This window comes from Mesocricetus auratus, unplaced genomic scaffold (assembly GCF_017639785.1).
Source record: "Mesocricetus auratus isolate SY011 unplaced genomic scaffold, BCM_Maur_2.0 Super-Scaffold_100011, whole genome shotgun sequence".
Lineage (NCBI taxonomy): Eukaryota > Metazoa > Chordata > Mammalia > Rodentia > Cricetidae > Mesocricetus > Mesocricetus auratus.
The window spans coordinates 80,075,095-80,099,287 of NW_024429195.1; the positions used below are offsets into that span (position 1 = coordinate 80,075,095).

A 24,193-nucleotide genomic window follows, 5' to 3' on the forward strand; every position below is an offset into this window, starting at 1 on the left:
GCCACCCCCTGGCGCCCGGAGCCACCGCCCCGAGCGCGCAGCCTGTTTATTCAGCCGGGAGTCCGGCACGCGCCAGGCGCACGCACTGCAACAACAAACCCGGCTGAATGGAGAGTTTGCAAGGAGCGGGCGCGGGCAACCGGAGAGGGGGAGGGGAGGGAGGGAGCTGAGGGGGTGGGGGAGGAGGGGGGGCTGCAGCCGTCCGCTGCAGCAGTGGGGAGTGGGGGGCGAGGCGGGGCCAGGGCTGCGCGTGGGGCTGGGTGTCCCATTGAAAAGGCAGCCGCACCGCAGCCGCCCAGCACTCTCACTTCTGGCCAGGGAACGTGGAAGGCGTACCGGCTGGGAGCCGATCAGGAAGGGCGAATTGGGGGCAAAAGAGGAATTAGAAAAAAAGGGGGTTATCCAAATAATCCTGGAACCCAGGCTCAACCCAGGCTGGAGCCGGGGACACCGGGCGCAAGAGAGCGCAGCACCGGAGCGGCGCGACACGGCAGAGCGCGCTCAACACTGACTTTTGCTGCAGCTTTCCCTTTCCCTTTTTCTTTTAATACCGAGAAGGCGCCGGCGGCGGCCGCACACGCGAGCGCCACGCGAAGCTCCCGAAGCCAACCGCGGCGGGAGGAGGGGAGGGAGGAGGAGGCGCAGAGGGAAGACGATCGCCTAGGCACTTTCCTCTGCCGCAGCTGGAGAACTCTGTGGCCTCCTGCGCGTTTCTTCTCTTTTAACTTTCTTCCGGGCCCGGTGCTCCTCTCTCCTTTTCTTCGCCCCTTTTGATTGTGCCTCTGAGTCCCGAGTCCCCCTCGCGCTCCGCGCACCTCGCACACCCCTCTCGCTCTTCCCCGAGACTCCTTGGCCCGGTATGGAGGGCTCTGGCAAGATGGAGAACGGAGCGGGCCAGCCCCCGCAGCCCCCGCAGCCTTTCCTGCCGCCTGCAGCCTGCTTCTTTGCTACCGCGGCGGCGGCGGCGGCAGCGGCAGCAGCAGCGCAGAGCGCTCAGCAGCAGCAGCAGCAGCAGCCGCAGCCGCAGCCGCAGCAGGCGCCGCAGCTGAGCCCAGTGGCCGACGGCCAGCCCTCAGGAGGGGGCGGTCACAAATCAGCGGCCAAGCAGGTCAAGCGCCAGCGCTCGTCCTCTCCCGAACTGATGCGCTGCAAACGCAGGCTCAATTTCAGCGGCTTCGGCTACAGCCTGCCGCAGCAGCAGCCGGCCGCCGTGGCGCGCCGCAACGAGCGCGAGCGCAACCGGGTCAAGTTGGTCAACCTGGGCTTTGCCACCCTCCGGGAGCACGTCCCCAACGGCGCGGCCAACAAGAAGATGAGCAAGGTGGAGACGCTGCGCTCAGCCGTCGAGTACATCCGAGCTCTGCAGCAGCTGCTGGACGAACACGACGCGGTGAGCGCCGCCTTCCAGGCGGGCGTCCTGTCGCCCACCATCTCCCCCAACTACTCCAACGACATGAACTCTATGGCGGGTTCTCCGGTCTCGTCCTACTCCTCCGATGAGGGATCCTACGACCCTCTCAGTCCAGAGGAACAAGAGCTGCTAGACTTCACCAACTGGTTCTGAGGCGCTGTCCAGCCCTGCTTTGGGAGTAGGTAAGTTTCATTTGGCCTTGGGCCCCTTTCCCCCTTTTTGAGGGTTCATGGAGAGTAGAGGCTGTCTCCAGGAACGCGGAAGGGTTGCTATTACTGTAAGTTTGTCTATTTCAAATCCTAGTTCATTAGCTTCAGTATTGACCCCTGAAAGTGACCTTGCCCAAGTTTCCAAGGAACGGAGAGTAGAGATGAGGTGCCAAGACCCTAGGTACTGAGCCCTGGGACTGACTTGTTCAAAGAGATATTTTACCTGACAGACTGTCTCCCCAAGCCCGCACATCCTCTACAACTACCCTCCAAATTCACTCTAACCTCTCTTGTTTCTGTTACAGAGCGACAGCAGATCCTGCGTCTTTAGTGTTTCTCGCCAAGGACTTTGAGAGGGAGGAAGAAAACAAGAAGAAAGAAAACAAACAAACCAGCCGGCCAACCTCCAGGGGCAAACGACTAAGATTCAAAGTTTTCCACAAACAGGGTTGGGTTCCAGACAGTAACTTTGCACTCCAATCATTCTGAGACACAAGAAGAGTGACTGGTCACAGGCGGTGTGCAAAAGCAGTGGGGTCTTTTCCTAGAGCGTGAGAGCCACACACACCTGCCAGCAACTCCCAGCCAACCACTAACAGACTGGGCTGAAAGCACTTGTCAGTGCCTTCACCTCCCAGCCCTCCATCTAAGCCAATTCTTAGCCCTGGGACCTGGGGTAACTTCTTTCCTTAGTAAGCCGGCTGTGGGCATTCATCTGCAGTGAAGCAGCTATGTTATACCACACTCAGTTCCTGGACACCCTTCCCCTGTCCTGGTGGCCTCCTCCCCAAACCCTAATTCCCCCACTGTCTTCGCTTCTGTTTTCATCATAGAATGCTTCCAATCTTTGTGAATTTTTTTATTATAAGAAAAAAATCTATTTGTATCTATCCTAACCAGTTTGGGGATATATTAAGATATTTTTGTACATAAGAAAGAGAGAGAAAAATTTATAGAAGTTTTGTACAAATGGTTTAAAATGTGTATATCTTGATACTTTAACATGTAATGCGATTACCTCTGCATACTTTAGATGTGTAGCCCATCTTACAACTGCCGTTTCCCCCTGTGGTTTTGTAAAGAGCTCTCCTCACAGGTGAGATCTAATGCCACCAGAATGACTTCAGCACCAATGTGTCTTACTTCATAGAAGCGTTGTTAATGTATTAATGATGTTATTAAAAACTGTTCAAGGAGAACAAAGTTTATGCAGCTACTGTCCAAACGCAAAGTGGCAGCCAGTTGGTTTCCCTGGGCTGCCTTTTGGAAATTTCTACCACTGCCTTTTCCCCTTACTGTTTTATTACAAACTTACAAAAACATGTATAACCCTGTTTTATACAAACTAGTTTTGTAATAAAACTTTTTTCCTTTTTTATAAAAAAAAAGAAAATGACCAGCTGCCTCTAAGTCTTCTCTTCTTTGGCTCTGACACTCCTGGCTAAGCTATCAAAATGCTCAGAGGGGGGAGGAGAGAGGGAGGGTGCCACCAAGGGTGCTCAGCAGAGGGGGGTAATGGTTCCTCCAGCCTTCCTCCAGTGGTGACTTTATGAGAGTTGTGTGTGGGGTCCCCTTCTCTTCTAGTCACAGTGCACATATACAACTTGCAGGGAAATAGATAGCAATTCATAGGTGCATCATCTTACCACACACTATGCATTAAAATAAAACAACAATAACCTAGGAGGGACACTCCTCCTCTCCCCATTTGAGGTTATCACTGTGGGGACATGGAAGGCTTGGAAGGATAGTGCTCAACGTTGAGGCATGGAACGGGACTCCTCCAGAAACAAACTTTAGGGGTGGTGTAGACTCTTTACACACTCCCCTAATATATACATATTTCCCCCCAATATACACACTTTCCATCCTGAGTTGAAGTAAAACACCCATATGATTAAAAATTCCCTGCAGAAGGAATTGAACTTGAATATGTAAATTCAGTACAAATGTGTGGTCGCTTTGAGACGCCAGCCCATCTAAGCCTGTGGCTCTATCCCCATAGCGTGAGCAGCGTGTAAAAGTACCCAATTACCAAGATTCAAAAAGAAATTGGTGGGGTTTTGGCTGGCTTGCTTCTTGTCAGTTACCAAGGACGTGCTTAGAATCCTACTCGCCCTCTAGCAGGCTCCTTGCTCGCTGCCTCACTTGCAGATTCAGTTTGCTGTGTCCAGCCAGGCGGAAAACCAGGCGCAAAATGCTTCTTACAAAACGCAACAAAGAGCGGAGGGCCGGCACGTCTTCTAGAGTTAAAAATCTAGTTTGTGTTGGTATATCTATACCATTTAGTGGCACAGAATAACCATTTTTAAAAGCACTATGCGTGGAGCATGCCACAGAGTCTGATGTCATTTTGCTAAATGACCCTCTATAGAATGCACATGGAGGCTTCAGTCTCTTTCACAGAGATGGGCGTAATTAAGGGGAAAAAAATCAGTAAATTCCCCATCGCCATAAATAATCGGACTTTCTGCCAGCAGTGGGCCAATTTAGAGCTTACTTGGGGAAGCAATGCTCCCGTGGTACTGGCTTTGTTTTTATATTATTTGGGAGACCAGAGCTAGGCTCTCCCCTCCGCCCTCCATTCCCTTTTCATTTGATTTAGCTGCTTAAGGTATGCAAAGAAAGTGTTGCAAGTCATTTATGGCTATGAATATAACATTAGGATAATGTTTCAACCTCCACAAAAGGGATTTTTCTCCTTCTTTTGCCTGCGAGGACAGGTGTTCTTTTACTCCCTTCTGAATGAGAAACATCAAGTCTTGGTTAAACTCTGGACAAAGTTAGCTAGTTGTTTGCCACAGTGTGAAGGCAAACTCCAAAAATTCACAACACACACACACACACACACACACACACACACACACACACACACAATTTTGCCGAAGCTAGGAATGGGCAAAATCTCATTACATCTGCTCTAATCGCTTAGCAACACAAAGCCAGGGCTTGTGCAGCGAAGGGAAGCCATTCACAGGGCTCTGACAGGCCGCATTCAGCCAGCATTAGCCAGCTCCATAAATCACCGCTACCCATTGGCTGCACCACGGACTTAGGGCTGTCAGCGAAATACAAAATGTAGACCCCAGAGGCCAGCAATCATGCACCCTCCGCCCGGTTTTAAGCCTCCCCTGCGGGGGGGGGGCACTCTGGGGAAGACTTGCTTTGCTTTATTGACTGAGAGATCTTACCTATTCGCAAACAGCCTTGGAGACCAAGACCACTAGTTAAGGCTGGAAATTGGCCTGCAATAGAGGAGGGGAAGCTAGGAAGTATAGTGGGGGGAGGGAGGGAGGGAGGGAGGGAGGGAGGGAGGGAGGAAGGGAGGGAGGGAATTAGTTGCATACTACTCCTCAGCCTGGGGTAGATTAGATACTGGGTCAGGTGTCTCACCTCCCCAATTCGTTCTTTCAACTTTGGGAGTAGGAGCCTCTCTCTCTCTCTCTCTCTCTCTCTCTCTCTGTGTGTGTGTGTTCTACCTAGAATTTGAAAGGAGAGTAGGCTGACATGGGGCGGGGGAGACCTGCATCTCCAGTCTACCTTGCACAGGGACATTAGAACACCCACCAAGAAGGAACAGCCTGATTCCTTGGTATCCACAGCAAGTACATCAAAGGGATCTAGTAAATGTCCTTCTGGTGGAAATTGCAGGCCCTGTGTAAATATGCCTGCGTGTTCTTCCCAGCTAGTTATCATGTGTCTAATCAATGTGTTGCAGGCACAGTCCACACTGGATCTGTACCAACAGCCCACGCAGAATGATTTCTGAGAGTCAGAGCAGGTCAAAGGCAATTTTCTTAGAAACCCCAGCTTGCATCTCTCCTACAAGATGCATTCCCAGATTACCTCACCTTTCCACCTGTCATTCACCTTCTGTTGCCTACCCTTCTTTTTCTCCCTAGGATTTAAGTGTGCATGAGAAAACTCTGTATGTTTGCTTCATAGTGTGCTTGTTGTGACTGGCCACGTATGCAGTAGTGAGTTCTTTGCCTAATGACAGGGACCTCACCTGTCTTGCTCATTATCACCTCCCTGGTCCCAGAAAACAATTGCTTGGAGATGAGAACTTGGGTGGTCAGCAGTGTTTCACTGGTGTCTCACATCTGCCACCTTTAACGCCCAGAGTTATTCTCGGTCTTTTTCTGCCCCTGTGTCTCAGCAAGCTGACACAGAACCCATTGCCAGAGGCTCTGCTGCTCTCTGGCTTTCTTGCTGGGTTTGGCCAGGGAGAGGCATGAGGAGAAGGTCACAGAGTAGGAGGGGAGATGGTTTGGGGTAACCCTATGCTCTTATTCACTTGCTCTGGAAAGGGATGCTCTTTGGACTAAGGCCACAGCTAGTCAACTTGTTTCTGCCACAGGTACGGTCTTTGCTGATGTTCAGTGCTCTTGCAGGCACAGAGGTGATGGACGGCAGCTTCCTGTAGTTACTGTACTCCGCAGTCCAGGTGCTGCCTCTCTGGGCTCACTTGCCCTCACCTGTATATATTTCTGTCAGATCATTAACTCTTCCTTTCTTTAAGGAACCCTTCCAGCTATCTTCTGCTACGGGTTATCTTATGCTTCTTAACCATCATGCCCCAGGAACTAATGGATGGATTGCTTTCTGGAAGATTTTTCAGGGTTTTCAAGTAAGAGACTTTCTAAGCTTGACGTGAACCATCTTCAACACCGTCTCTGGAAAATCACTCTATCTTTTGGACCAGCAATGACTTAACTGCAAGTTGGGAAAAGAAGTTACCCATTTCATGACAGTGGAATGTAAGATAGCTTTAATAGGGAGCAGAGGAGAGGGCTCAGAGCTGCCAGTGGCTATCTTTCAACCGCCACCTTTCCCCTTGGTCTTTTGGAACCTTGTATGGAGATGGCACTGACACAGGTAAGGGGAGCAAAGGCTGAGGCAGGTGGGACCACCCACATCCTCACTTAAAAGAGGCGATGATGACACTCACTCAGCACTTCAGGGTCTCCATTGTCCTTACTCTAGGAACCGTGTCTTACTCAATAAAACATAAAACCAAACGCTTCGGGTGCTGCTCTCATACACTAAAGTCAGTGACCGCGTGTATTTCCCTGTTCTTACTGCTTTGAGGACTCTGACCTTCCCTCCTCCACTCTTGGGCCTAGAAGTGTCTGTTTTCAGATTTCTCCCAGAAATTCTAGGATACAGAGGCCAAAGGAGGGAAGTAAATGTGTTTCCTGACACTAACGTTCTTTGCTTGAGGCGTGCGAGAATGGCTGGGCTCTAGTGCGGGTCCGAGTTATATGCGTTCTTCCTGCGTTCTTCCTTTGTATGCAAGATTAGGTTGTTACAAAAGAGGGTGTGTAGGTTAATGGCAGGAAGCAAGTTGCAGTGTGCAGCGCTAGCCCTGAGCGCGTGTCGGGCTTAATGATTTATTCAAGCTGCAGCGCATCCGGGAGTTGATTGGCTGCAGGCATGCGTCCGCTGTCAGCTGCGTGCGCTGGGGACTTGCAGGGCTACCTGATCCGGAGAGAGTGACCAAGGGAGGTGGGGGTGGGGCAGGTGAAGGGAGAGCAGATTGGGGACCCGATCGAGGGAGGTGTGAAAAGAAGGAATAGTTGGAGGTGAGAGCAGGACCAAAGGAATTGGAGGCAGACGGTGGGGAGAGGGAAAGGAAAAGGAGAGATTGGAGGGAAGCCAGGAGAGAAGGAGAAGAGGGACAGAGAGGAGGGGGAGAGGGAGAAATGAAGAAGGTCACTGAGAATGAAGGCTAGAGGTTGCAGAGCCCAGTGGGACTCGCTCCCAGAACCTCGGGCAGCGCGCCCCCTCTGCAGGCGGCCAGCCTCTCACAAAGCAGCCATTGATGCAGTGGCTAGGAAGGCTATTTTGGGGATGAGCTGGGGGAAAGCCACAAACCCACGCTTCTTTAAGTGAGTCACTTTCTGTTAAGTGTCACATAGGGGTTTGGGCTCCAGTCTGGGTTGTCCGGCACCGGATGTGGATGCAGGAGACAAAAGCTCCCCACCTGCCAGAGAAGCAAGGGTGCTTAGGAACCATCTCCCTCACCCCTGCGTCTGCAGTGAGTCCTAGCCCCAATTCCAGACACCACAGGATGGCCAATCCTTTTGCTCTGCGGCCCCAGGACCAACGCATTTTAGCGGCATCTCTCTGGAACTGTCCTCGTCATCGACCCAACCCTCTTCCTTCTTCTTTTACTCTCCATTCACTTATTCTATAACCCCCCAACACACACACCATTTCCGGTGTAAAATCTCAACAGCAAAACCGAACATTTCTGCATTGCTGCTGCTTCAGTCATTAAGCCCCTTGGGAGAGGGTGTAGGGAGGAAGAGAGAGCAAGGAAGACCGCCCCAGCAAAGGGTGGTTCTGGAGACGCCAGTGAGGAAATCTGCCCACTGTGTGCGCTGGCAGAGATAGAGTTGTTGAGAGTGGAGAGGCAGCAGACGGAAGGGTGGCCTCGGTGTTGGGAGGTTGAGAATTCTGTCAACAACCTCCCCTATCCAGAAGATTCAGGCAGAAATAAAGGCGGCGTGTGCCCCTCCCCTCAGAGAGTCCGCACAGCTCGGCCTCCCCCAGCTATCTTTCTTTACTAGAAAAACAGTCTGTCTCCATTGTCCAGGTGCCAGCAGAGCCTTTGGCGAAAGAGAGGCCTGCCAGCCCTCTGATCAAACTCAAAGGTTAGTTAAAAGACAAAACCAGCTGAAAAGTCTTCATGAATAATCCCGGGCCACCCCCACCCCCACCCCCAGCTCGCCGGCTCAGTGTAGGGCAAGCCCTGCTCAATGCCCTAGCGCTTCGTTATGCTGCTCGCCTAAGTTAGAATTTCACAGAAAACCCCAGAAGAAAAGCTCCCACAATTAGGGGTCGCCTGTCAGAAAACATTAACGCCTTCCTCTCCCAGCCTGTCAGGCATGCTGCACACACAAACCGCCATGGCGAATTGGCCCTCCACCCCTTGAAGTCGCCAGCCAAAGGAGCAAGGATTTGCAAGCCACAGGAGCTAGGGTCCACAGGAGTGTTGTTTCTGTTAAGAGTTTAGGTGCATGGAGATGTCTCCAGTTTCCACTTTCTGCTCAAGGTGTCCCAGGGAGAGGTCACAACAGGTAGTCCTGCAAATACACAGCTCTTGCCCACCACGGCAGCCCCTTTTTGTTTGTTTTATAAGGGAAAGGTTAAAACATGTATACACGACTATATTCTTTTTCTTTTGTTTTATTTACCACCCACCACCCTGCCCCGGACCAGGCCAGTCTTGAACTCACAAAGATCTGCCTGTTTCTGCCTCCTAGTGCTAGGATTAAATGTGTGAACCACCATGTCTGTCAATATTTTCCAGATATCTTGTTTATGACTGGAGCAGTCCTTTAAGACTGTATATTACCCTAGCATGTGGCATCTATTATAGCTACCTTATAGGTGAAGAACAGTATGTCAGAGAGGCAGTGTGACTTATCCATAGACATACAGCTATAGGTGGTGGCAGAGACAGGCTTTAAACTCAGGCTTGCCCATCTCCAAATTCTGTAGACTTTCCACCATATTCTGCAGGGAGCAATATGCTGCATTGTGCTCCTAAAGGTATTACCTGTACATAAGCATGTGCTTAGCCATCTTCTGTACAGTACCAAGTATTATGTTTTGAATGTAAATTCCCCACCTCATGAATATGTGTTTGAATGCTGGGTATCCCAGTGGGTGGTGCTGTTTGGAGAAGTTGTGAAGCCTTTGGGACATAGAGGGACAAGAAGACAGACAGAGGGACCCTTAAGGGGTAGGCCTTGAGAGTTAAGGGTCCTTCTTCTGATCTAGCTATATTTCCTGTTTGCAGCCAGCATGCTTCTGCTGCCACAGACAAACAAGAGTCCTGCTACCGTGTACCCCTTGCCACGACTGACTGGATCCATGAAACTGTGAGCCAAGAGAAACCTCTCTTCCCTCATGTTATTTCCAACAGGTGTTTTGTCACAGCAGTGAGGACGCTAACTAATACACTAAGAACATCTGGTTTAGAGTGGGCTTTGGCAAAGGATGCTTGGCAGTCATGAGCTTGCAAAAGGAAGGGAAGAGGCAAGGAGGTGGGAGGGAGGGAAGGAGGAAAGAAAGGAGAGAGGAAGGGACAGAGGGAGGGGCTCTTTAAAAAGACCATTGTGATTTCTTTAAACACTATTTTGTTCTGGAGGATATTTGATTTCACATCAAGAGATCCAGTTAGGATCCCAGGGGTTTGGGATCCTTTATTTGCATAAGTGGAGATAATAATAGCTACTTGCTAGGACCATGGTAAAACCAGAGTAAAATAAACTGTGAGAAAGTGCTTTGCATGAAGTTACTTTAGATGGTCAAAAAAAGTCAGATGAAAATGAAATAGGAGTCAGTCTTTCATTTTTATGAAGAAAGCATATGACATGCATGCATTCAGCAACATCTATAATAACACACTGAACTATAGCTGACTTATAGGGAATATTACAGGGTGCTGGGTTCTGTGCTGTTCACACTGCTGACGCTGCTCAAGTTAGAGCAGAGACTGTGTTCTGAGTATTACCTAGACTCCTAAGTGCTTCCAAGAGGAGAGTCAGTTATCAGCTTCCTGTAAGAGCAGTGGCTGTTGTTTGTTGCTTACTTTTCCATAGAGAGGCAGGTGGATCATTGTCAACCATTTCATGGAAGACAAAATTGAAACCCCATGAAGCGACAACTTTGGTAGGAGAAAATGAACACAGGCCATTTGAATCAGGTGCTACTCTTGCTCCTTCTCAGGATCTCTTGGTATCCTCTTTACATTTTAGAGTGGGTCAGATTACAGATTACAGATGCCCTCCACAGGCATCAGAAAACCATACATAGAGATTTAGGAGATAACCATGAATCCCATTGAATCATGGTAAAATCTTTTAGATTTGGTATCTAAACTCCAGGATTGGCATCAGGATCTGTTTCTGATTCTACCTACTGATTAGCTGTTCCAGTTTCCAAACACCAATAAAGACAGAAAAGGTTAAGAAAAGTTACAGTCTAATCAAATATGTTTAATTGTGCCAAAGTTTTTCAGCTTCTCGGTTTTATACCAGTTCTCTGTTTGATGCTTCAGTTTCCAAACGTCTTGGTCTGTCTCAAGTTTTTCTCTTTCCTTTTTCCCTAGGAAAGCATCTTTGCCTTCAGAGTCACAACCATCATCTCATGGACCACTGGCTGAAATGATGGAGGGATGGAGAAACAAGAGGGTATTTATGCAAATATGCTGTCTGAATGCTTTCAGATTATAGTAATGTCTGAAATATGGACTGATCTGATGAGCAAGACCCTGGCCTCCCCTACACAAGCATCTGAGCTAGGACAGCTCAAGTGGACACCAAAGAGTTCGAAGAATCATACCAATCATGGACCAGGAAAACCACCATGACCAAATGTTTTATCCCTGGGAAGACCAAGCTGGGGCAGTTCAGCTTTAGGGCTCAGAACGTACTCATGCCTCCACTTCCTGGAGTAACGCCACTCTTTGGAGGATACATCACTTGGAAGCAGTAGGAACATCATGCTTTTCTAAACCACTTCCTTCTGCTGAAGTGACCCAAAGGTCACTGATGTATGCCCTTTACACCTTCAGCAATGTCTCCCTGCTTCACTAGTCACATAAATTAGGGACATCTACTGGTTGACATCTAAGCAGAATATTTACTCCTGTGTGTAGCTCATTTGTTACCAGAGATCATCTAAAAATGACAACAAATCTGCTAATCCTAATATAGTTCTGGGTACTTGCTTTTAAGGGAAAACAATCAGATAAGTTCAAAGAGCAGATAGCAGACAGTATTTTTGCAGAATTTTTAATAATTCTAAATATATGAAATTAGTTGAAACTTTAAAATACTGGTTCACATAATTATTTGCACGGTCTCAAAATTGTATGTAATTCCAAAGAAGTTTTATTACAATAGTTTTGGTTATTTAAAACAACTTTAAACTTAAATATGTCGACCACATTCTCCCCCTTCTCTAAATCCTTGCAGATCTGCTCCCCTCCTCTATACACCCAATTTTAGTTCTTTCTCAAAAACAGATAAAACCCCAAGACACAAAACTCCCCAAAACCAAGAAAACAAATAAATACCCACCTCCAGTAAAACAACCAAACTGTAACCAAATAAAAGCACACACACGCAAAAACTGTGGAGACCATTATATGTTAGGCAACAGCTTCTGAATATGAGCTGTCCTGGAGTGGTTGACATACCTAGTGTCACTCTACTGGAGATAATGAATTTCCCTCTCTCCACTGGTGTCAGTCACAATTCAGTTGTTAGCTTTTACCACCAGTGGCTATGCTTTCATTGACTCTTTTGTTCATTTATCCATTCATCCATTTTTTAATATAGAAAATAAAATACAGTAAGATAGGACAAAACTACCATACTATTGTTTACTTATTTCATTACTAAATCCACAAATATTTTCTCAGATTCTGTTCTAAGCCACCAAAATACAGAAGTGAAAAATACATGCTGACCCCATCCCTCAAGGTGGTATGGTAAGACAGAAACTCAAATTCTAGCAGTCATATATTTATGGACCTTTTGTTTCCTATAACATAACTTTAGATGGTGATGAACATGGGTGACATTTTAGCCCTCTGCGTATTTTTGCAAAGGCTTCTTTCTTTTCTTCTTTTGCTACGTTCAACACATGAATGCTTTTATAAACAGTTTTGCATGTGCACGATTCTGTTCTCAGGACAAATCTATTGGAAGAAAACTGCATTGTCAGAGAAAATTGGATTTATTTTCTCCCATGGAATTTAGAAAGGTTGAATCAATTATGACTTCATCAGTAGTGTGAGTATCAACTTCCATGAACATCATTGCATATTGCCAGCCTTTAAACAAACAATATTGACAATGATGTTTATTTTTTTAAAGCAAATATGCTCAATATGTACGTTTATGAGAATGTCCTAAGGTGACACAAAAGTTTTAACATATAGTAAAATGCCAAACTACCACAACAAATGTGATAAACAAGGAAAAGAGTTATCTCATTCTTACTCAGCTTGTCTTACTTCACTAAAGACATTGAATTTGGTGTCATATTTACTATTATTGGTAATTCTCATACTGGTAACTAGCATGAGTGAGTTTTGCTAAATTTTCCCAGACTTTTAAGCAACTAGATCACGTTGATAGAAATCAGTGGATAGGCAGTTATTCATTACAACTTTTGTGTGTATGGAGAATGTACCAGATAGCCAACTCTAGAAATGACAGCTCTCAGTAACTTAGAAAAGCCACCTATGCCATAAAGTTTACAGACATATTTCATACATTTATTTCTCCAAGTTACTTGCGTTGACCATCCCTGACAGTCATCCATAGGAACTGAATGGAGAGAATTGCTTTGGATTCTGATTCCCCTAGTGTTCCACTCCCCCCTCCACCTCTTCCCATTCAAGTTGACCTCCTAGCCCTGGCCCCCACATGCTGCTAGCCTGGAGAAGAAAGCCATTTCCATTGGCCTTGGCTGCCTGGGGAGATCTATATTACTCCTGGGAAGACAAGAGCTGTCCCCATCTTGCTAGAGTGTGAAATTCGGTTTTGATTGCAAAGGGAAGCCATTTCAACGGGATTACACCGTGACCATGTAGATTCAACTCGGCCATATGGCCTGGGGATGAGCTTTCCTACTGTCAGGTAACAGCACATTGCTAATGACGTGGTGATGACATTTTCAAATGAAAAATAAAGCCACCTGGACAGGGATAAAAGAGGCCAGAAAAAATGTCAAGAAGCTGGTAAGGATTAACAGAGCCCTTTCCTCCACTGGCTGTGAAGAGAAGTGATTTGCTTAATTCACAAGTGAACCAATGAGCAAGACAGTAATAAAAGGGCCTCTGTTTGCTTGGCATAGGAAAACGGCATTTTCCATTTTTGTCAAAGAAACCTGGTGTCGACCTGAAGAGGTTGCTTATCCTCACATAGCCTCATTTTCTTCACCTGTTGAGAAGATGCATAAACACAAAGTCATCAAATAAAGGTGTGAAGATGATCGGTGATCTACAACTGATGTACAAATGGGGCAAACCGGACTTTAAAAAAATAGTCACAAGAAAGAGAAACTCTAGTCTTTTAAATAAAAAAGAACTTTGGCTACTTTATAGAATTACCAAACATACTAAATGCAGGGATGGAGCATGAGCCTTAAAAATGAGGCACAAGGCAGCCCAAACCATCTGTTGCCCAGACTAGTCAGATCAGGCTATAGTCTCTGCTGCTCTTGTCTCTGGACACCAAGGGTTGCATGGACACTACCCCCAATCCTAGGCACTGGATGTTGGTGGTGTCACCATCCAGAATCTGGACGGTTGCCATAGCCCTGCATGCCATCAAACATTAATGGCTTCTCCTCATCCCTGCTTCTCTGTCCCACTTGCCATCACGCCCACATCCAGGCAGGCCTGGGTATCATTGCTGGTTGAAGTGTAGATGTAAGGGAGGGGAGAAATGGACACCGGACTTTGCTAATATCCAAGGAAGGTTATTCAGAATCTGGCCAGCCAAAAACGAAGCAATAAATATTAACAAGTCTTCCTATTTTCTTATTCCTAGGGTTTCTAAAGGTCTTAATCCAACCCTTGCTAATAGCCAGTTGGCTCTGAAAACAAATGTTTATTGCAAGAACATGTCTAATTTGTTTTTCAAATCTAGTTTTGTATTGCCATCCATGTAACAGTTTCAACCAGAAACCCAAGTCATTTGTCATTTTCTTTGTAATTTTCCAGTACACAACATTAAGTCCAATGGTTTTTGTATGAGGTCTCAAAATTCTACTCTAACCTAGATTATGATTACAGGCATTAGATTTTATATTTAAAGATATTTGTCAGTGAAGGTATCTAGAATTTGAAGGGAATATCAGTAGCATTTAATTTAAAGCACAACAAATGTATTGTTTGAAAATAATTTACATTCAGCTCCTGCATTCTGAAGCCCACTTCTTCTACTTTTGTTCAGGAAATTATCAATTCTCCTGGGACCTTTGCCTCTTACTTAGTGTCCTGATTCTTGTCACTCTCCTAGCTACCTGCTACATTGTGGCTGCCAGAGTGCTTTGAAAATAATATACAGACTATGTGAGTGGGACCTAATATTATTGCATAGTTTCCTCATGGGTCATGATAGTTTCTGCTTTACTCAGTCTATGACTTTATGGAACTCTTGCAATGCTAAATAAGGTCAGGGGTAAGACTGACTAGACAAACATAGCACCTGAGCTCAAAGAAGTCTCATTCTAATGAGTGACTGAGAAGTGCTTTCATGGACCAGCTTCTGTCTACAGCCCTGTCCATGATCTCCAGCCATTTTGATAGGCATTTGACTCTAGAAACAGCAAACATTTTTTATCCTCCTCCTTATATCTTTGCATGTAAGTAGTTTTGCTGATATGGTGTCTCAAACAGTATTTCTTCTATGAAGTCTTCCTTGATTCCATTTAAACAAGTTAGTCCCATTCTCCATGATGCATGCATGTGCTTCTATGAAGTCTTCCTTGATTCCATTTAAACAAGTTAGTCCCATTCTCCATGATGCATGCATGTGCTTCTATGAAGTCTTCCTTGATTCCATTTAAACAAGTTAGTCCCATTCTCCATGATGCATGCATGTGCTTCTATGAAGTCTTCCTTGATTCCATTTAAACAAGTTAGTCCCATTCTCCATGATGCATGCATGTGCTTCTATGAAGTCTTCCTTGATTCCATTTAAACAAGTTAGTCCCATTCTCCATGATGCATGCATGTGCTTCTATGAAGTCTTCCTTGATTCCATTTAAACAAGTTAGTCCCATTCTCCATGATGCATACATGTGCTTTGTTGTTATTTATTGTCCTTTCATGACATTATGTAACTTCTTTAGAGTTCTTTTTTGCTCTAGGATAAAGAAATGGTCAAAGCAAAACAACTTGGAACTGTGTTTCAAGTTCAGACAAACTTCTATCACCACTTTATTTGATAATCTGAGAGAGAGAGAGAGAGAGAGAGAGAGAGAGAGAGAGAGAGATGTTGTAGAGGCCACCAGAAGTTACAATGAGCATTTTGTAGCTTGAAGAACAATACCCCTTAAGAAAAGGAGCCTGAAACTCCACGATGCTTTATCTCACTCAGCTATAACAGTCTGTGAATCCTCATTAATTAATTGTCTAACAATGTTTCATGAATCTTGAAAGTAGCTGAAATAAAAGAGTTCATTAGAGTGTGCCTCATAATGGGGAAACTCAACTTCACAGCACAAGAAGAGAGCTATTCTTTTTAACTCTTTCAAGTCGGGAGGTCTAGGGAACAGAAAGAATAGCCTCTAGCAAAATGCAGTCTCAGTCAAAAATTGTCTTCTCAGTGCAGACCATCAAGTAGTGAGAACAAAGGGGTCACAGGAAGGGAAGAATAGAGAAACGAGATTCGTGTGTTAAGAGAGAGAGTCATTTCCATTCCGGTGACTTTTTTCCTTGTAAAAGGTAGACTTTATATTTTATTTGCACGCTAAGTTGTTAGGCATCTAGGGAAAGGACCATATTTTATGTCCTCAGTGTCTGGTGCAGAAACACAGGTGATTTTCAATGCATGTAAATTTTGATGAAATGGCAGTGTACATGATTGATATTTGGCAATGACTAGAAAAGCTCTATGATTGAATAGTGATGGTAGATAGTATTAAAAATAGCTACATAAATCTGCAGATTTCTAGCTAAGTTCTATATTTTAAGCAGCCAGGACTAAAGACCATCAATGGGAAATACTTGTTCATTTTCTCAAGGCACACACAACAACTATTACCTGGGTCATAATACACACCCAAATCTTATAGTTTCAGCTCTTAGTCTCGATGGCTTAACTCCTATTTTTCCAGTTCCCTGCAAACCCTTCTCTTTTGTTGTCTTTAGCAGTGACAAGAAATTTTATTCTTCATTTTATTGTCAACTTTTCTTTTCAAACCTCAGAGAGGCCAGGTGTGAGGAAAGAGGGGCCTCCACACTGTTATAGCTCACAGGGAGCAGAGACTCCGCTTCCGTTCTTTCTGACTCCAATTCATATTTTTTTAGCTGTTCATGGAGGCCTCTTCTTCATCAACCCTTTCAGCAATTTTTTAAAAATTTTATACAAATTCAATGTGTGTGTGGGTTTTGGGTGGGCTGTGGAAATTGATTTACGAGTCGACCACTTTTCTCTTTCCTTGCCATCTCCCGCTTGAGTGGTTTGTCGGCCCAGGCCTTTTCTTTCACGCAAGGAGAATACGGTTGTCTATGGAGGAGGTCAGAATTTCAAATTGGTGGAGTTCAACTGCACAAATGACATAGAACTGACAAGAAAAGACGGGGGTTTTGGAGGTCACAGACTGCATAGGTCTCGCTTAGAGTTTTTGCTTTGTGATGAACCCTGGCACCAAAATGAATTAAATAACAGGCTTAAGGACTATTGAGGGAGGACTGAATGCAAATCAAAGATAAGTAGAAGTTTTCTTTCCTAAAAGGGGAATGATTTTTTCCTTCCCTCACCCCTCCATATCTGTGCCGCCAAAAGCGGCATGTTAAACATGATTTCACTGGCATTATGCAGAGTGCTTTTACTCTGGGCTGCCGTGATGGCCTATCTTGGCCTATGATTAATGACCTGCTAGGCGATTTGGAAGCCATGCTAACTCTGCGGTCCACAGACAAACTGTATAGTTGCATTCCTTCTGCGGATTTGCCAGGCTGTTACCAAGGGGCCTGCATAGGAGCCGGATTGCTGGAGAGATAGCCAGACTCTTCTGCAAATGCCATTTGAGTCTTATCTTGCTTAGAAGTGCAGGGAGCAGTGGGCCCATTTACACAATTAAAAGCCCAGATTAGGGAAAAACAAAACAAAACCAAACCAAAAACCAAATCATTAGAAAAAAAAAAAGCTGGTTTAAAATGCAACCTTTCCATGTGGTTTCTAGGCTCACTTAGTGGTTATGTTCAAATCTCAAACAGGATTCACCAGTGTCTGGTGTGGATAATGTCCTCTGAAAGCAAAGTGCGTATTTGAAAGTTTCAGGCAGAAACAAAGGCTATGCTTCAAGGCTGTCTGTTAGTAACAGCTTTGGGGCACTCGGGACAGGAAACTTGCCCAGGAAGGGGAAAAGACCCAGGGGAAGGTCTTGTACTAGTTCAGCCACTAGTCAATTGGCTTCTTCTGTTCTTAGACTCTGTTGTCCTCAGAGCACTGAGAGGGCTGGAGCATGAGCAACCTAGCAGCTCTCTTCTGCCCTGTTTGTAACTGTGCGCAGCTAAGCCACCTCTTGTGTGACATCCTTTTAGGCTCTGATGATACTTAGGGAAGATGCTGAAGCCCCCTTTGTTCAGGTTTCTATTCTAGAGACATGAAATAATCAACAAAATTTGAGGCACAAACGGATTCTTGGTGCACTGACTGTGTAAAAGGAAAACACAGAACCCATGAGGCAGAAGCAGCCATATCATGGAAAGCGGCACAGAGGCAGGCTGCAACATGAAATGCAGGGGCTAGTTTATTTGGCAGTCGCCTGAGGAAAGCAGTCATCCTAGCATCTGTCTGCAGAGGAAGCATTCTGGCTGGATCACCGCCCCTGGTGCTCTGAGTCCATTGGTCCTGCCATGTGCTTTGAGACTAATTGGCTTTCATTTACTCCAGCAGTGGCTTTATCACATACCAGAGGCAAGGTGTTCAAGCTCATCAGTGTGCTGGAAGCATACAGGAAATCGCAAAGATAGAGATCTGGTTCCATTTCCAGAGACTCTGCCTTTTTTTTTTATCTGGGTACCACCTATGCAGGCAGGGTTTTCAAAGTTTTGAGGTATTTCTTCTATGTAGCCAAAGTTGATCTAGAACAAGAGAGTCAATCCTACTACAACCTTGCCAGGAGCTGTTTGTGACCAGAGAAAGCAATCTTACAATTCATGCTGTCAAACTAAGTAAGTATCACTGAGGGTAAGGTCTGCACAGAGCATGGGGAGTACAGGAACACTCAGGCGACCCTGGAGATGCAGAGGCTGGTGCCGGAGCAAGGTACCATGGGCTGCTAAAAACAGTTGCTTCTTAGTTGCTCATACAAACACATCCTCAGCATATTTGTCAGGTTCATCAAGACTGACTTGTGAAAGCACTTACACATAAACATAAACAAATAAATAGTTGAAAAACAGGAATTTACAATGCATATATTTGCAAGGAAATGGACAGACCTTCAGATTATCATGTTAAACAAATATGATCAAAATGCAGAATATAAATTCTCAAAGAACTAATAAAAATAGTCTAAAGAATACAATTAGACTAAACTGTGCTTTCAAAAATATCTAATGTGTGTTTATGTACGTATGTACATACCAAGTGTAAAAGTATATGTGGTGTTGGGGGGAGGGGAGGGGGAAGCAGGAGGAGGGAAGGGAGGGGAAACTATGGTTGGTATGTAAAATGAACGAAATACTAAAAAACACAAAAAACTGTATGTGGTGTCACATTTAAATGCTATTTTAAATCTATCTTTAAAAAAACTGAACAATATGCTGAACTTGTGTCTTATATATGCACTAGGGCAGCAGTTCTCAACCTGTGGGTAGAGAGCACTTTGTGTGTCGAATAACGATTTCACAGGGGTGGCATATCAGTTATCCTGCCTATCAGACAGACCGTCTCAGAAGCAGGGAAACTGAAAAACGGTCTTACCCTAACTTGGCAGGGTTCAGCAGTCTTCTTTAAGTTCATCTCCTGCAAGCTCAGTTAGGACAGCATGTCCAAGGTCAGCGGTCGAGATGGTGGCAGTTTTTTGCCCAAGAGACCAGTAGTCGAGGAGAGAATGGACTCCAGATGGAGTGTCATCAGTGCCCAACATACTCTCGGGTATAGCTCGGTACTGTCAGGAGCAATTGTGTCTCATGTCAACGGAATACTAAAACATTCAAATGCCCTTTTTTTCTGCCCATTGTTGAAGTGTTTGAAAATCAAAATATCTATGCCTGACTAGCCTGAAGAAGCTGGTAATTCTCAGAAATATAGTTGCTCAATGGCTAAAGCTTCCCAACATAATTTAGCAAGGATAATGACTTCAAAAAATTTAACTACACACACACACACACACACACACACACACATCTCAATGACAGAGATAGAACTGAAATGTCTTGACTAAAGGTAGAACTGTAAAGGGTAATACAATAAAATATCCAAAGTTGTATCAATATACAAAATAAATACATAAAGGACCCCATAGAATCTCCATCACCCCATTTCATCAGGATGGGAAGGGTATGGTAAGGATGTTTTATATTTGTGTGCAAAACATTATTAACAGAAAGAAGACCCTACTTAGTCAACATACAAGAATCTAACAATTTATCTATAGCTAAATTGCTAAAATTAGTTAATCTGCCTATATCCCATCCTAACCATGTCCTTCCTATCCATACCCCTAAACTTCTATAAGAGATACCTGAGTCTAACCATCACCTTCCACACCCAACCCTACAACTTAAAACCAACCCTAAGCAGGTGATAATTATTCCTTTTTCAGCAATAAGAGAACGAACCCACAATTCCCTATGTCAACTGTAGAGAAAGGGGGTATTGCTTACTTCCGGATGAAATGGGGTGATGGTGACTCTATGGGATCCCATAGCAAAAAAATAAGGCAATGGAAAATCTCGAGCGGACTAGCTGTAACATTTGTAGCTAGTGTCTGAGTGGCAGGAGAATGCTTGACTTAACTTCTTATCTGGCCAGAGTGTTTTCCTTACAATGCATGGAAGGATCCAATTGGTTTTCTTTATGAATTTTATTCTCTCACTTTTGGGATAATTGTTACTAATCATTCCCAAAAAGTTACTGCAAGCTCTTTGGAGTATTCATTATCTTTCCATAAGGAGGAAATTTCCTCATTAGTTAAAAGTACTATGATTTCTGCTGGGTTCACTCCTGTCAGTTGACAATGTCTTAATTTTCCTTTTATACGTTTTTTAAATTTTTTATTCTGTTTATGTGGTAGAAATATCCATTATAATATGATATATTACCTCTGCATCAAAATCCCTGAGGGGTATTCCCTAGATGGTAATACAACTAGGATATGATATAGCTTTAAATCACATGGTCCACGTGTGCCTCTAGTATTCTCTTTTCTACCCATTCTAATTCTTTTTCAGCTTCAGATGATAATATTCTTGGACTATTTAAGTCTTTGTCCCTTTTTAGGGTCTTTTTCAAATATTTTAGATCATGACCTTCTACTCCAATAATAGTCTGTGGCTGGGAAATCTCTCCTAGCAATTTTTGAAGATCATTAAGAATCTGATATCAATCCCTCCTGATTTGTACTTTTTGTGGTCTAATTTTCTGTAGACCTATTTTATATTCTAAATAATTTATAGAATTCCCTCTTTGTATTTTTGGGGGGCAATTTGTAGTACCCAGCAAGGTAAAACTTCATTTACTTCCTCAAACATTTTTTCTAATGTCTCTGCCTTAGAATCAGCTAACAATATATCATCCATATAGTGGTAAATATAGATTGTGGAAACCGTTTACAAATTATTTCCAATGGTTTTTGCACAAAATATTGGCACAGGGTGTGCCTATTTAACATTCCTGTGGTAAGACCTTCCATTGATATCTCTTGGCCGGCTGAGAATTATTGTAATTAGGCACTGTTGAAGGCAAATTTTTCCTTATCCCTTCCTTGAAAAGGTATAGTGAAGAAACGATCTTTTAATCAATAACTATAATAGGCCATTCTTTTTTTTTTTTTTTTTTTTGGTTTTTACGAGACAGGGTTTCTCTGTATTGTTTTGGAGGCTGTCGGTCCAGCCTGGCCTCGAACTCACAGAGATCCGCCTGCCTCTGCCTCCCGAGTGCTGGGATTAAAGGCGTGCGCCACCACCGCCCGGCTTAATAGGCCATTCTTTAGGCATCAGAGAAGGTAAGGGCATTCCAGGCTGTAGAGAGCCCTTCAGCTGAATTACTTCATTGATGGCTCTCAGGTCTGTAAGCATTCTCCGTTTTCCAGATTTCTTTTTAATAACAAATAAAGGATAGTTCTAAGGGCTGGTAGATTCTTTAGTATATCCAGCATTTAGCTGTTCCAGAACCCTCTTTTCTAGAGCTTCTAGATTCTCAGAGGTCATAGGCCATTGCCCCATCTGGACAGGCTCATCAGTTTGCCACTTTTAGGGTAGTGTTCTGTTTTACCTGAGACAGGGTTCCAATCCCTACAAATTGAATGTTTACCTCCTGGAGAGGCCATCTTGGAGGCCAAGATTCTTGAGTTATAATAGTAACATCCATCTGTCCCTGTGTCCACCAAGTTTATTAACAATATTATTTATTTGTACTCTTATTTATTTTTTATTTATTTATTTTTGAGACAGGCTGGCCTCAAACTCACAGAAATCCACCTGCCTCTGCCTCTGAGTGCTGGGATTAAAGGTGTGTGCCACCAGTTCCTAGCTTATTTGTACTCTTAATTTCAGTCTTTCGTCATTTGTGAAAGTATGCCAAAATATATGTTTTTTGTTTCTTCCATGTATGTTTGATTCATCATCCAAAGCTAATCTACCATCCAAAGCGGTATGATTTTTTTTAACAATAGGCACTGATTTTTTAAAATTATTCTGGGGAGGATTGCCCTCCATAGTGGCTGTGAATGACTGAACCACTTTTGACATGGAGGCCTTCAAGAGAACCCCCAAGGAGTTTCCTGATGGTAAAGGGTTTCCTCCCTTGTCCCTGACTGATCTACGTTCACTGGTCCAGTGTTGGCCTTTGCTGCATCTTCTACATATTCCAGAAGGTTGAAGTCTTCTGTTTGAGTTATTCCTCTAAGAAGCACTATTCCTAGGAATGCCTTGTCTACAGTTTCTTCTCAGATTTCCTATTCTATCACAATTAAAGCATTTGGTGTTTTGATGTCTTGTCATATCTTTGAAGATAGCTTCTCCTACCAAAGCCTCAGTGTCATAATCATTAGACACAAAATTGGCTGTGTGCAGGATACATTCATCCAATGGTGCTGATCTGATCTTTAAGGGCTAAAGCACCTTTTTGCACTGTGAATTAGCATTCTTACAAGCTAGAGATTCTATGAGTATTCACCTAGCTTCTGTATCTGCTACCCCTATTTGAACTGCTCTAGTCAATCTTTGCAAAAATGCACTGTAACATTCCTTCAGGTCTTGTAACATGTTAGTATAGGACTCAACTCCTTTCCTGGTTCTTGAATCTTATCCCAAGCATTTAGAGCTGTTCTATGGCATAGAAACAAGATGTGTTTATCATATGCAGTTTGAGTCTCTTCATCAGCATAAAGCCCCTCACCAAGAATTTTATCTTGGGGAGCCTTATAATTTTTGTTTTGGTCTTGAAGTTCAACTGCTTTTGCCTCTTCCCTCTATGAAGATCCCCATTCAATTTGAGAGACAGATTCAATGACAGCTTATATTAATTGGCCCCAATCCTAGGGGTCACCCTATTTCCTGTTGCCCATGACTCTAATAACTGTCTCACATATGGTGAATGCATGCCCTAAGAGGCTACTGCTTTCTTTATAACTTTTAAATCTTTCATATCTATTGGATCCCAATGACATTCAACAAATCCTTTTGGGTGATTTTTATCTGTTGGTTTTTCACTGAATATAACAGGGTAAACCATAGGGGATGACATAACGACCTTAGGTAGGTCATCCCTGACTTTAAAAGATAGTGGTAATGTTAAATCATTTTCATTCTCTATGATTTGTACCTCAGCCTCTGGTTTATCAGCCTGGAGGTGTTCTATGGCCTGCAACCTATTCACCATTGTATCTCTGAGTGTTTGAATCTCCTGGACAGTATAAATTTCTAGGGACTTCATTAAATCAGTTTCTTGTTCTCTTCATTTATATATGATTCTAAAGATTTATTATTCTCATCCTTAGAGATTATATGAATGGCATGAAAATTGCCTTCCAAAAACAATGTTTTTCTGCTAGCTTGCCATTAGTCTCAGACATAGAACAAGCTTTTTTTCTGGTAGCTTTTCAATCTTTTTTTAAAAAAATATTTTATTTATTGTGTATATAGCCTTCTGCCTACAGGCCACCAGAGGGCACCAGATCTCATTCAAGGTGGTTGTGAGCCACCATGTGGTTGCCGGGAATTGAACTCAGGACCTCTGAAAGAACAGTCAGTGCTCTTACACTGCTGAGCCATCTCTCCAGCTCCATATTTCAATCTTATGTTCCATTTTTGTTTTTGCATTCTGTTTGTGGAATCATCAGACATGGAACAATTTTTTTCTGTTAGCTCATCAGTTTTATGTTCCATATTTTGTGTTCTGTTTATTAAAATCAACATTACCGTTTTCAATGTTCTGAATCCTTTTTTTTTTTCCTAAGCTTTCATTATTAGTCTGTAAAGTTTGTATGGTTTCTGTAAGTTCCTAATTCTTATCTCTATTGTCAAACCATTTTTTAAAAGATATTAGATGGATTGTGAAGCTAATTGCTACCATGAATAATATATATGTTCCAGGTAGGTTGTGAATCTCTTCTAAAATCCCATCCATGTAAGAAGTCA

The 24,193-nt window shown here is 44.0% G+C and overlaps 1 protein-coding gene and 1 long non-coding RNA gene across 2 annotated transcripts; both read left to right on the top strand.

Moving 5' to 3' along the window:
- Positions 1-283: 283 nt before the first annotated feature.
- Ascl1 (achaete-scute family bHLH transcription factor 1) lies at positions 284-3,016 on the top strand. Its single transcript, XM_013111835.3, has 2 exons — positions 284-1,593; positions 1,926-3,016. Exon 1 carries the CDS (start codon positions 860-862, stop codon positions 1,562-1,564), a length of 705 nt encoding a protein of 234 aa, XP_012967289.2. The 5' UTR covers positions 284-859; the 3' UTR covers positions 1,565-1,593; positions 1,926-3,016.
- A 3,137-nt stretch (positions 3,017-6,153) lies between these two features.
- On the top strand, positions 6,154-12,010 carry LOC110340506. The gene is made up of 3 exons (XR_002382298.2): positions 6,154-6,498; positions 9,431-9,512; positions 10,745-12,010. It is a non-coding gene; the product is annotated as an uncharacterized LOC110340506 (long non-coding RNA).
- The last annotated feature ends 12,183 nt before the right edge of the window (positions 12,011-24,193 follow it).